This window comes from Dama dama, chromosome 12 (assembly GCF_033118175.1).
Source record: "Dama dama isolate Ldn47 chromosome 12, ASM3311817v1, whole genome shotgun sequence".
NCBI classification, from domain to species: Eukaryota; Metazoa; Chordata; class Mammalia; order Artiodactyla; family Cervidae; genus Dama; species Dama dama.
This window is the reverse complement of record NC_083692.1, coordinates 99,552,612-99,564,977: the sequence shown is the minus strand read 5'-3', so window position 1 is coordinate 99,564,977 and position 12,366 is coordinate 99,552,612. Positions and strand designations below refer to the sequence as shown.

Here is a 12,366-nt window from a genome sequence, read left to right as displayed (position 1 = left end):
AATCTGAAGCTTAAATTTCAGGACTTTCCACATGTCAACAAACTAGTAATTGATGAAACAACTCAATTACAATGACTGATTAAAAGAATATGATCCACAAACTGCCTGTTCATAGACCTCCAAAAGGATTTAACCACTTTCCGGTTTTAGGTTCACACTAAGCTCCCACTCCCCATCTTATTCTCTTTATCTCCTCTGCTGGCATTAATTAGTTCATAGCAAAAGCTACAAAATGTCAAGTCTGAAATTTTATTTCACTAATTTAAAAGATAAAATGTTTTTCAAATCTTATTAAACTCATTTATTTGAAACATGTTTACATAGAGGACAAACAGATATAGGATTTCAAGTAACTTACGGTAGAGCCCACTGTCCATTTAAGAATATGCTTCTTTCTTTCACAAAAACTGCATTAAGAGGCAAAAGAAAAGAAAAAATTTCTTTTATACTGCATGAGAGCTGGATGCAAACTTCTGATGTATACTTATTTCATTATCAACTCTGATGTTGAAGCTGGGAGGCACAAATGTTCACAGCTCAGTTAAATGATGCAAAGAAAAAGCTTCTGTTTCTCTCAGATACAAATGAGAAGCCTCATCACGTCTCTTACAGTAGTATCACATCCTTGATTCCCATACCGCGTCACTTCTTCTTCTTTCCTTTCCCTTTCTTACTCCCCTCTCCTTGCTGAAGGCTTTGGTCACCACCTCCTGTTTTTTGTGTCCTTGTTTTCAGTTTAGGTATCATTTCTGCAGCATACAACATTACTGACTTACCTAGGAACCAGAAGTTAGGCTTAGTATATAAACTGAGAAACAAGATGTAAAAGGTCATCATACTTGAAAATCATAAAGTTCATGAAGTCATCACCACATCAAGAAAATAAAAATTTAAAAAGAAAAAATTAAATAACTAGGAAGACAATGATTTGCAGAAAATGGGGACCTTTCCAGGAGAAAATTTATTAAGAGCAATGCAGAAATTAAATTTAGATGAACAAAACAAAAATTTAGAATACTTTATTGAAATAAAAAATTTTTACCTTGATCCTAGTAATTGACTTGAAGACTAAAGGAAACATCTAAACATAACAAGCTGGCAATGCAATCAGGCTGTTATTGTATCTTAAGCTAGGAAGCACAAGGCTTCTGAGTCTTCTAAGAAAAATTCAATGTCATTAAGCTGTAAAAGATTTTTTTAAGGAATAAAATGCTAGAGATAATGCAACAGTCTTCTCTGACCACCACACCCCTGGCACCACTCCTCACTGCCTGCTTGCATTAGTGTAACTACTACCTTAAGACTTGGTGTTTTCTTCCAATACACACACACACACACACACACACACACACACATGGAGCCAAAGCAAACACAACACCCAGTTGTGGATGTGACGGGTGATGGAAGCAAGGTCCGATGCAATATGTAAAGAGCAATACTGCATAGGAACCTGGAATGTTAGGTCCATGAATCAAGGCAAATTGGAAGTGGTCAAACAGGAGATGGCAAGAGTGAATTTCGACATTTTAGGAATCAGCAAACTAAAATGGACTGGAATGGGTGCATTTAACTCAGATGACCATTATATCTACTACTGTGGGTAAGAATCCCTTAGAAGAAATGAAGTCGTCATCATAGTCAACAAGAGAGTCCGAAATGCAGTACCTGGATGCAATCTCAAAAACGACAGAATGATCTCTGTTCGTTTCCAAGGCAAACCATTCAGTAACACGGTAATCCAAGTCTATGCTCCAACCAGTAATGCTGAAGAAGCTGAAGTTGAACAGTTCTATGAAGACCTACAAGACCTTCTAGAACTATCACCCAAAAAAGATGTCCTTTTCATTATAGGGGACTGGAATGCAAAAGTACGAAGTCAAGAAACACCTGGAGTAACAGGCAAATTTGGCCTTGGAGTACAGAATGAAGCAGGACAAAGGCTAATAGATTTCGCCAAGAGAACGCACTGATCATAACAAACTCCCTCTTCCAGTAACACAAGAGAGGACTCTACACATGGACATCAGCAGATGGTCAACACTGAAATTAGACTGATTATATTCTTTGCATCCAAAGATGGAGAAGCTCTATACATTCAGCAAAAACGAGACTGCGAGTTGACTGTGGCTTAGATCATGAACTTCTTATTGCCAAATTCAGACTTAATTGAAGAAAGTGGGGAAAACCACTAGACCATTCAGGTATGACCTAAATAAAATCCCTAATGGTTATACAGTGGAAGAGAGAAATAGGTTTAAGGGACTAGACCGAGTGCCTGATGAACTATGGACAGAGGTTTGTGACATTGTACAGGAGATAGCGATCAAGACCATCCCCAAGAAAAAGAAATGCAAAAAAATCAGAATGGCTGTCTGAGGAGGCTTTAAAATAGCTGTGAAAAGAAGAGAAGCAAAAAGCAAAGGAGAAAAGGCAAGATATACCCATTTGAATGCAGAGTTCCAAAGAATAGCAAGGAGAGATAAGAAAGCCTTCCTCAGTGATCAGTGCAAAGAAACAGAGGAAAACAATAGAATGGGAAAGACTAGAGATCTCTTCAAGAAAATCAGAGATACCAAGGGAACATTTCTTGCAAAGATGGGCTCAATAAAGGACAGAAATGGTATGGACCTAACAGAAGCAGAAGATATTAAGAAGAGGTGGCAAGAATACACAGAAAAACTGTACAAAAAAGATCTTCAAAATGCAGAAAATCACTATGTGTGCTCACTCACCTACAGCCAGACATCCTGGAATGTGAAGTCAGGTGGGCCTTAGGAAGCATCACTCCGAACAAATCTAGTGGAGGTGAGGCAATTCCTGTTGAGCTATTTCAAATCCTAAAAGATGATGCTGTGAAAGTGCTGCACTCAGTATGCTAGCAAATTTGGAAAACTCAGCAGTGGCTGCAGGACTGGAAAAGGTCCCTTTTCATTCCAATCTCTAAGAAAGGCTATGCCAAAGAATGCTCAAACTACTGCACAACTGCACTCATCTCACACGCTAGTAAAGTAATGCTCAAAATTCTCCAAGTCAGGCTTCAATGATACATGAACCGTGAATTTCCAGATGTTCAAGCTGGATTTAGAAAAGGTAGAGGAACCAGAGATCAAATTGCCAACATCCTTTGGATCATCAAAAAAGCAAGAGAGTTCCAGAAAAACATCTATTTGTGCTTTATTGACTATGCCAAAGCCTTTGACTGTGTGGATCACAACAAACTGTGAAAAATTCTTCAAGAGATGGGAATACCAGACCACCTGACCTGCTTCTTGAGAAATCTATATGCAGGTCAGGAAGCAACAGTTAGAACTGGATATGGAACAACACACTGGTTCCAAATAGGAAAAGGAGTACAATATATATATACAGTATATATTATATATACTGTATATATATATATGTACAATATATATACTGTATATATTATATATACTGTGTATATATGTATATATATATATACACACACTGTATATACAAAATACAGTCAAAGCTGTATATTGATACCTTACTTATTTGACTTATATGCAGAGTACATTATGAGAAACAGTGGGCTGGATGAAGCACAAGCTGGAATCAAGATTGCTGGGAGAAGTATCAATAACCCCAGATATGCAGATGATATCACCCTTATGGCAGAAAGCAAAGAAGAACTAAAAAGCCTCTTGATGAAAGTGAAGGAGGAGAGTGAAAAAATTGACTTAAAGCTCAACATTCAGAAAACACAGATCATGGCATCCAGTCCCATCACTTATGGCAAACAGATGGAGAAACAGTGGAAACAGTGGCAGACTATTTTTGGGGGCTCCAAAATCACTGCCGATGGTGACTGCAGCCATGAAATTAAAAGACGTGTACTCCTTGGGAGTAAAGTTATGACCAACCTAGACAGCATATTAAAAAGCTGAGACGTTACTTTGCTAAGAAAGGTCCGTCTAGTCAAGAATATGGTTTTTCCAGTAGTCATGTATGGATGTGAGAGTTGGAGTATAAAGAAAGCTGAGCACCGAAGATTGATGCTTTTGAACTATGGTGTTAGAGAAGACTCTTGAGAGTCTCTTGGACTGGAAGGAGATCCAACCAGTCCATCCTAAAGGAAATCAGTCCTGAATATTCATTGGAAGGACTGATGCTGAAGCTGAAACTCCAATACTTTGGCCACCTGATGTGAAGAGCTGACTCATTTTAAAAGACCTTGATGCTGGGAAAGATTGAAGCCGGGAGGAGAAGCGGACGACAGAGGATGAGATGGTTGGATGGCATCACCGACTCAATGGACATGGGTTTGGGTAGACTCTGGGAGTTGGTGATGGACAGGGAGGCCTGGCGTGCTGTGGTCCATGGGGTTGCAAAGTGTCAGACACGACTGAGCGACTGGACTGATACACACACATATATATAATATCAATAAATAACACTGCATCCACATCTATCAATAAATAGTAGTATTCTGTATTTAAATTTACACCTTACTAGCACCACACTGCATACTTCTTGCTTTTTTTCACTCAGTACAGTTTTTTAGATTTATCAGTATTAGAAATTAGTAACAGACCTCAAGCATTTCTAGATGTGAAATAGCAATAATATCTGACCATTTAATAATTTCTCACTCTTAACCTGGGAACAACAATGGACTTCCATAGGTTCCTAAAATGTTCATGGAAGAATTTTTTTTTTTTTTTTTTTTGAGAAATGATTACTAGGTTTCATTAAATTCTCAAATGTCCTTAACATAAAAGAAATTAAAAGCACTCTTTCTCTCTATCAGCAGTAGTCCTTTTTCTAAATTAATTCACAGAATGCAAATTATGTTTCTGACTTGTCAAAATATCAGTTTTAGAACATTTTTGGCAATGTAGAGGAATAACCTATCCCAAACTTCATTCATTCATTAAAAAAGCTTACGTGATGGGAACTGTACAAGACAGAGGCTGCCATCTTCCTGTTTGAGCTGGACCCGGACTCTGCCCCTGTACTGAAGATCACGATTCCATTCTCTAGAGTACATTTTATTTTTCTTAACAGAAAGAAAGAAAAACAAGATTTAAGAAAGTTATCACATCAATGAAATGAGTATGGTAGTGAATGAAGAACTTTATCATACCTCAAGAAACACATTAAGTCCAACCGCTGCACATACATCTTGAATCTCTGTAGCTGTAGGATTTTCAACAGCCTGAAAAGTTAATTAAAGATGAAAACACTAAATAGCTCAGCTTCATGTGGATACTGCTACACTGTTGTATAAGTAATTTCAAACACTATGAATAAAACACATACCAACACCCTTGCTTTCCTTAAGAAAAAAACAACAACAAAAAAAACTAGGTACAGTTGTTTCAACTGTAATTTTTAAATTCCTGGGACTCACATATTCAGACTTTTGTGTCCATTTCCCTTCCATGAGAACATAACCTTCACAAGGTTAAGGACTGCTTTGTTCACCAATATATTCACCTGGCATAATGCTTGGAACATAGTAGGTGTTCAATGAATATTGGTCAAACAACTATTACAGATACAACAACTTTAGAAAATTGTTTGGCAAAAATCTATGGGAAGTAAAATAAATGCATTCTTTATGGCCATGCAATTCCACGGCAAGGTATATACCCCCAAAATATACAAAACAGACAATCTCAAGAAGCACTACTTCTAACAGCCTCAAACTAGAAACTGCCCAACCATCTGTCAATAGTAAAATGGACTGTGGTACATTCACACAATGCAATACTACAGAGCAGTAGTTTTCAGCAAGGTAATCTTGCACCCTGACACTTATCAATGCTTGGAGGCACATTTTTGATCATCACAACTAGTGTGGGGTAGGGCACTGGCTTCCAGTGGGTAGATGCCAAGGAAGCTGCTAAACGACGCAGACAGCACAGGACAGCACTCACAACCATGAACTATCTGGCTCAAAATGTCAACAGTGCTGCTGTTGGGAAACCCTACGACAGAGGGATGAGATTTAACAAACTATACTCAAAAGTGCAGGTAAAGCTCATAAGCTTAACATTCATTGACATAAAAGCACATAGTGTGTGATGCCATTTAAATAAAATAAAAAAAACAAGAAATAGTAATCTATGGTATTGGAAGTCAGGGCAGTGGTCATCCTTTGTTATGACTATATGTGCAGGCGACACTGGGGGGTGGTGGGGGACATAAAGGAATCTTTCGGGATGCTAGAATGTTTTGTTTTTTATTAATTTGGGTACTTGGTTAACCATGTGTACTCACTTCATGAAAATTAATCAAGAAAAACACTTAAGATTTATGTATGTTTCTGTATGTAAGGTATCAATAAAGTTAAAAGTAATTCAATCATTCTCCGAATTATCTGAGAGCCTGCTGCTGAAGGCCCCTGTCAGAGGCTTGATGTTGGGCATTTTTCTGAATCAGCGCTTTGGCATCTTCTCCTTTACCCTACAGCAGCGAAGCAGACTTTACATATTTAAGCAGCAAAATGGGAGATATGAAATAACACAAAAATAATGTGTTTTTTTCAGGCCGAGTTCCTCAAATCCATTAGATTACAAAATGTAAATCAGCCTTAAAAATAGGATATAACATTAACTGTGAAAATAAAAAGCTACAAAGATCCCTTCACTTGGCTCTAGGCTCTTTCTAAACTCAAGCACAAGGCCAACTAAGAACTTGGGTTTTTCTATTGAAACAGCACAAGGGAGAAATCATTTAAGACTATAAATACCTACTTTAAAAAAGTGTTAATTTTAGAGTAACTTAATCCAAGTCAAAAGGATGACGATGATGATAAGGGGTCCAAAACTGTAAAACTCAACACATCTGAATTTTCTGCAAGCCTTGTTTAAAATAAAAAACCCAACTAACATTCTGGACATGATATTGTGCAGTGCCATAATTTTGGTTTCCTTTATTAAGAAGAAGATTGTCATAACATTGGTTAAAAAAAAAAAAAAGTGCAAACCCTACAACACCCCACCCCCAAACTCTTTCAAACAAAGGCTCATGAAGAATTACTTAAAAAAGCAGCCTAGTCGTTGGCTGCCCGTTCTCCTTGGGCCTCAAACAATGCAGCAGTGTAAAAGAAGTCTTTGTGGCCTAACAGGATAACCTGCCCAGGCCCTGGCGGCAAAGCATGCTTACCTTACTTATGGGGATTCGCCGCCCCTCCGCGATGGTCTTCTTGTTATTTAAATAAGCAGGATAAATACAAATGAACCTGCCACAGGAAAAGCCCAGGTGGTATCATTAGAGCAATATTTCCCCAAATTCATTCATTCTTTCACGATCATCAAGATTGCCGGTGCACCTATACTATTATTCAATTCAGTTCAGTCGCTCAGTCGTGTCCGACTCTGCGACCCCATGGACCGCAGCACGCCAGGCTTCCCTGTCCATCACCAACTCCCGGAGCTTGCTCAAACTCATGTCCATCGAGTCGGTGATGCTCCCCTCTATTTAAAAACCGAACTTTAACTTATTACCTTAGATGAAAAAAAACATCACTTGCTAGACAAAGCTTTTTTTAAAAAAGAAAGAAACCAATACCTGAACGGTTCATTTACATACAACAGCCTGTCAAAAGCTTCTGAGGGCGGGCCCTGGTCTCTTACCCGCCAATGATCGAAAGAAGAGTTGCCACTTAGTGACTACTTACCGTCACCCACGGGCCTCCAAATATCCTCCGTCTCAAGTACAGGTAAACATCGAGCTACGTAAAGTTGGAATCTAGGGTCCTGCGAACACCCCAGTGCAGCCGGGCCTCCGGGAGGTACAGACGCCCGAGAACAGGGCCAGGGCCTAGCTCCCTCTGAGGAGCTTTCCTTAGGGTTTGGGAAGGAGGCGCAGAACAGGCGGGCTTGCCCCAAGGCGCTTCCTCTTTCCGGACTCACCTGTCCTGGTCGGCCGGGGACCGCGCCGCGGCGCAAGCCATCTTCACCCGTGTCCAGACAGCGTCCACGCCCAGAGAGCACCCGGGGAGGGCCAGCAGGTAAAAAAGCCGGCCGGGGCTCCTCTCTGAGAGTTCCCAGACCACCCCGTTTCCGGCGGAAGTCCCGCCCACCGGAACGCCTACTCGTCTCGGCTCTCCGGTTCCTGACGTGGCGTTGAAATCTCTTCCTCTCGCGAGAGGGTACAGGATCGTGACTAATTCCTTCCTTTCTGTGAGCTTGCAGAAACCATCCTTTGGAATGCTCGCGCCATCGCTAAAATTGGTTTACGCTTTCACGCCCCCCCCCCCCCTTTTTTTTTAGCTACTTTCACTTTGAGTGTGGATGGTGCATGCTTCTCTCATCCTCAGAGTACGGCTCAACACCGCGGGTTGTCTGTGAGTTCTGAGCAAGTTGTTCGAGTAGGCAAGGAAATCCCCAGTTTGTTTAATCTTTAACCGCTCCTGGGCCCCGCAGCTTGCTTTCAAGTTGGCAAAAATCAATTTTTATAGTGGTGGAACTAGCAAAATTACTGGCACTGTGTTTCAGTGTTCCGTGTAAATGTTGGGAATTCGACTATACACTTTTCAAAATCGCTACCCTAAAATTAAACTCAGTGGTAAAGAATCTCCTTGCCAGTGCAAGAGATGGGTTGGATCCGTGGGTTAGAATGATTGATCCCCTGCAGTAGAAAATAACAACCCACTTCAGTATTCTTCAGATCTTTATATTGGTGTAGGAGGGTAGACTAAGTAAAATTTCTCTTAGTGAAACTGTTTCACTACAAATCCTTTAAGGCATTTGAACACAAGCAGGACTGCTTTGGTACTCTGAGGGGAAGTGTTATACTAAATCCCAAAGTGGAGGACTGGTGTTCTTCCCACTTCTGTAGGGACAGAGTGCAGCTTTTGGACACCAAGAACTGACAGGATGGCACCCAGTATGGTGCCTCTCACTTAGGCACCACCAAGCTTCTGGCTGGTGTCTAATGGAGAGCAGTGTTTGGTAGATCTGGCTGGTTTGTAAAGAGCAAGGTGAGAACATTGAATGAGCTGAAGACTCAAGATTGAAAAGACTCGGTATTAAAAGACAGGGCTGTGGAAAAAGACACACAACTGGGCTTATGCTAGTAAAATTGCTTTATTTCAAGGATTAAAAACAACCCTAAGAACACCAGGTAGGAAATAAGTTTTCTATAGGGGAAAAGAACTCAGCCTGATATCTGAACTTTTTAGCCACAGTAAACATTAGAAGAGTTTTGAAAAAAATGAATTGTGACTAAAGTCGTGACTTAAATTATCCTTTGTGTGAGGGCAAAAGAAAGACAATTTTAAACAAGCAAGGATTGAGAAAGTATATTCCCAACCTAGCTTTTCTGGAAAACAAACAAACAAACACTATTTAAGGACATACTCCAGCCAAACCAAATTATATTAACATAAAGAAAGTGTTTCTGGAGAAGGAAATGGCAACCCACTCCAGTATTCTTGCCTAGGAAATCCCATGGACAAGAGCAGCCTGGGAGGCTACAGTCTGTGGGGTCTCAAAGAGTTTGAACATGACTGAAGTGACTTCATGTGCATGCAGAAAAAAAAAAAAAAAAAGTGTTTCCACTACGCAATATAGAGGAAACAGTGAACACTTAACATCTAAGTAAATTCAGATACCTTAATAATTTATATAAAGTGATGGTGAAGATAACTGCAATTGTTAAAAAGATTCTGAAAATTAAAAACAAGTTATATTATTACTGAACACAGATTTTATAAAGAACTGAGATTTCAACTGAAATAGTGTATGTCTCTATTTCTAAAATCATTACCTGTTGCATCAAGGGTTTTCATAGGACCTTGACTTCTTGCCATTTTTTCTGTTGTGTCTCTCCTTTTGTGCTCACATCTCTGCTCCTCAACCCCCCATTCCTGGGTAACCCCCAAACCCTGAGTTCTTGCCTCTCTTAAGCACACCTGTGAGATTTTCTCTAACCCTCCTCCCACTAAACTTCAGGCTTGGCTTTACAGATCCCAAACTCATCAAGGTCCTTAGCTAAAGAAAAGGACTTTTCAAGAATTTTGTCTTAACAAGAGTCACCCTTTCTGGAAGGAAGTTGTGGTTTAAAGTAATAACTCTCCTTTGGTTGTGTGTAGACCAAGTCATCTGTCAAACACTGACCCTGTCACTGGTTCCACAGTTTTTGTCAATCTCTTTGTGTTTGTAATTTTGTTTCATACACCTGATGCTTTATCATTTGATGTTCAAAGAAAGTCATAACCGTTTTTCATCTTCTTTTCATTGTTTGATGCTTTTCATCCAGAGTTGTACTTTGACATAAATTTACCTATACTGCTTTCTTTGCATTTGCCTGTATGTAGTTGTGCTTTTAGTTTTGTCCAGGCTGGATCATTTTAGGTGTCTCTTTTACTAATGGCATATAGGTAAAGGATTTTTTTTTTTTGACTCCAACTTTATTTTACCATATGTGCTTAATCCACTCATTATTTGATATTACTGTCACTTTATGCTTTATTGTGGCTAATTCTCCCTCTCCCCCTTTCCCTATTCTTTGATATCCTGTTCAAGTGTTCCTGTATTCATAGTTATTTTCACTAATGATTTGGATGGAAAGCTTTCTTTTTAACATTGGTGTTAGGACTAAATAGAAAAATTGAACTTGCATTTTTCCAAGTTAAAAGTAAAATAGTATCTTTTGACACTGCCTGTTTAAAAGAGTAGAAATTTAGCATGCTTTTATGTCTCCTCTCCCTCATTTCCCAGTTTGGGGTGGAATAATGTGGAATTTAAAATTATTAAGCATTTCATCTTTTCAGTTCTGAGTTACGTGCACATTCACATTGAGATTCATCATCAGATTAACCACAATTACTTACACATTTATTCAGTTCAAAGGTTTTGTTGCTCAAACTGTCTCCTTAACCCTTTCCCATTTAATTGCTCGGGCAGCAGCAGTACTATGGTAGGAGGTGTGTCATGGTGCATTTGCGACGCCCTTTGTAGGTTTGGAGAATTCATGTCCTAGGTGTCCCGCTTCCTCAGTGGAGAACCCGAACCACTGAGCTTTCCCAGGCTCTACGGGCATGTGACGCAGCTTCTGCCAACAGTGTCCGTTCAGCAAGACTCCAGTCCAGGATTGAGCGGTGTGACAAGGCAAGTGCTGAAACTATTCTTAACTTACGGGGAGGGTGGTGTCAGAGGGCTCCAGAGCTGACAGGTAACAACTGGGTCTTTTTGAAGCAGTCTCCCAGTATGGTTTGGGTATTGTTTCTGTAGTGGTTTCCAAGCCTGATTTTCTGGCCCTCATATAGGTCCTGTGAGCTACCTGATTCCTTAAATGAGTGTCTCCTCTTTTAGAGAAAATCTTATTGTTAACAACTGTAACAAGAATCTCGAATGATGTATGTTTCAGGTAAGTTAAGTGCTAGTTTGGCAGGTTTCAGAATTCTTAGGTAATATTTCCATTTGCTTACAAATGGTACATATAGTGTCCCATTGCTTTTTTTTTTTTTTTTTTGGCATTCAGTATTTCAGAGAAGAAATCTGATGCCAATCTGTTTTTTTTTTCCTCTGTAGGCAGCCTATTCCTCTTTCCCCATAGATAATTTTAGAAAGCTCTCTTTATATTAAAAAAAAAACCTCACTAAACTGTGTTTAAATAGTTTTGTTTCAAGTTACTTCAGGAACAAAGTGGGTTTGAAAGGTCACAAATGTTCCAAACACAAGGAAAAGTCGAACTAGCCCCAGAATCAGCAAGAACTGTGGTAATGCCAGGAGCTAGCCTTTCTTGTATGTCCCACACTTGGGTTTCTGTGCCTCCCTCTCGTATCTGTTCCTTCTCTCTCTGGCGACCGACTTTCTCTTATTTTAGCTTCATGATGCCAGAGCACCTTCAGTCTTAACTCTACAAAATCTTAACTCTACAAGTGCTCTACAGAGCACTCAATCTCCAACCAGAAATTTTGTGACTCTTTATTTAAAATTGGCCTAATCTTTTTTTTTTTTTAAAGACAAGCCATACAAGTAACTAGTCAGTTAATTAACTAGTTAGTTAACTAGTCAGTTAATGATGAGTCTCCTCTGGGTCAGGTATCCCCCGCTGGTGGAGACAGCCATGGTCGGGGGGAACAATGAGTACAAGGTTCAGTGATAAACAGTGAGACTGTATGTCAGGATTCCAAAAGGTTGTGCAGGTGGAACAGGTAATGTCTGCAACAATAGCTATTAACAATAGCTAATTTTTGCAACATTCACTAACGTCGCTTTATATTCAGTGGTCACCTTCACTAACACAATGTTAAGTATTTTTAATTAAAAAAGGAACAGTCTCATAATGTCAAGAAAATAAGCAAATAGTCACAATTGTAGAGAGTTATCCTGAATATCAGAAGTGTATTTAGCACCGAGAACAATATTATACACACACAAAACATACAGA

The 12,366-nt window shown here is 39.5% G+C and overlaps 1 protein-coding gene across 1 annotated transcript; it reads right to left on the bottom strand.

Annotated features, from left to right (window-relative positions):
- Positions 1 to 235: 235 nt before the first annotated feature.
- Positions 236 to 8,044, bottom strand: SRP19 (signal recognition particle 19). Its single transcript, XM_061158215.1, has 5 exons — positions 7,881 to 8,044; positions 7,132 to 7,207; positions 5,105 to 5,176; positions 4,906 to 5,017; positions 236 to 776 (listed from the first exon to the last, which is right to left on the bottom strand). The coding sequence occupies exons 1-5, from the start codon at positions 7,919 to 7,921 to the stop codon at positions 643 to 645; spliced, it is 435 nt and encodes a 144-aa protein (XP_061014198.1). The 5' UTR covers positions 7,922 to 8,044; the 3' UTR covers positions 236 to 642.
- Between the last annotated feature and the right edge of the window lie 4,322 nt (positions 8,045 to 12,366).